Source organism: Brachionichthys hirsutus, chromosome 19, assembly GCF_040956055.1.
Source record: "Brachionichthys hirsutus isolate HB-005 chromosome 19, CSIRO-AGI_Bhir_v1, whole genome shotgun sequence".
Taxonomy (NCBI): Eukaryota; Metazoa; Chordata; class Actinopteri; order Lophiiformes; family Brachionichthyidae; genus Brachionichthys; species Brachionichthys hirsutus.
In genome coordinates this window covers 10,679,462-10,680,162 of record NC_090915.1, presented here as the reverse complement: position 1 = coordinate 10,680,162, position 701 = coordinate 10,679,462, and the positions used below count along the sequence as shown (strand labels likewise).

At 58.1% G+C, this 701-nt stretch overlaps 1 protein-coding gene across 1 annotated transcript in view; it reads right to left on the bottom strand.

Annotated features, from left to right (window-relative positions):
* LOC137908824 (guanine nucleotide exchange factor VAV2-like) overlaps nt 1-701 on the bottom strand; it is a 50,222-nt gene extending 49,521 nt beyond the window's left edge. Inside the window, exon 1 of the mRNA XM_068753245.1 lies at nt 498-701. Within this exon, the coding sequence (XP_068609346.1) occupies nt 498-701 (204 nt within the window). The remainder of the gene's footprint in view (nt 1-497) is intronic.

Sequence of the window (701 nt, the reverse complement as noted above, 5' to 3'; positions counted from 1 at the left end):
GAGTGACTCTGATGTAACGTTTGGGTGTGAAATGGATCATCCAGCCGAAGCAAACGTTGCAGCGGCTGCACTCGTCCACTCGTCCACTGACTGGCTTCATAGAACATGTACAGAAACAATAAACAGCCCGAATGCTCCGGAGATGTGACGCCTCTCTCCCTGCGATGACCTGGCGGCTTGTCCAGGGTGTAACCCCGCCTCTCGCCCGGTGACTGCTGGGATAGGCTCCAGCTCGGCCTGCGACCCAATAAGGGACAAAGCGGTTGGGAAATGAATGAATGAATGAATGAATGAATGGATGAATGGTCCTTCTCTCCGGCAGCATTCATCCATTCCTAAGAACGCATCCGCGATTCAGACCCTGAAGGGGGGGGGGGGGGGGGGGCATGGTGCAGAATGCCATATTCAGCTTTCCCCAAACAAACTACCAGCACAACGCACGGAGGCTTCCCAAAAGCAGGAGCGCGGATCGGGGTTTGGAGTTCGCGCAGACTCACCTGTGACATCTGGGGTCTGAAGTTGATCTCCTTCAGGTCCACTGATCCCGGCGAGAGGTTGTGCAACATCTGGCACAAGAGCACCCCGTCGCGCAGGGCCTGCGCCAGGTCGAAGACGGCCGCGGAGGGCCACACGACCCGGTGGTTCGGGGGCAGCACCTTGCAGTCTATCAGCCACCTCCCGCACTGCCTCCACTCCTCCAT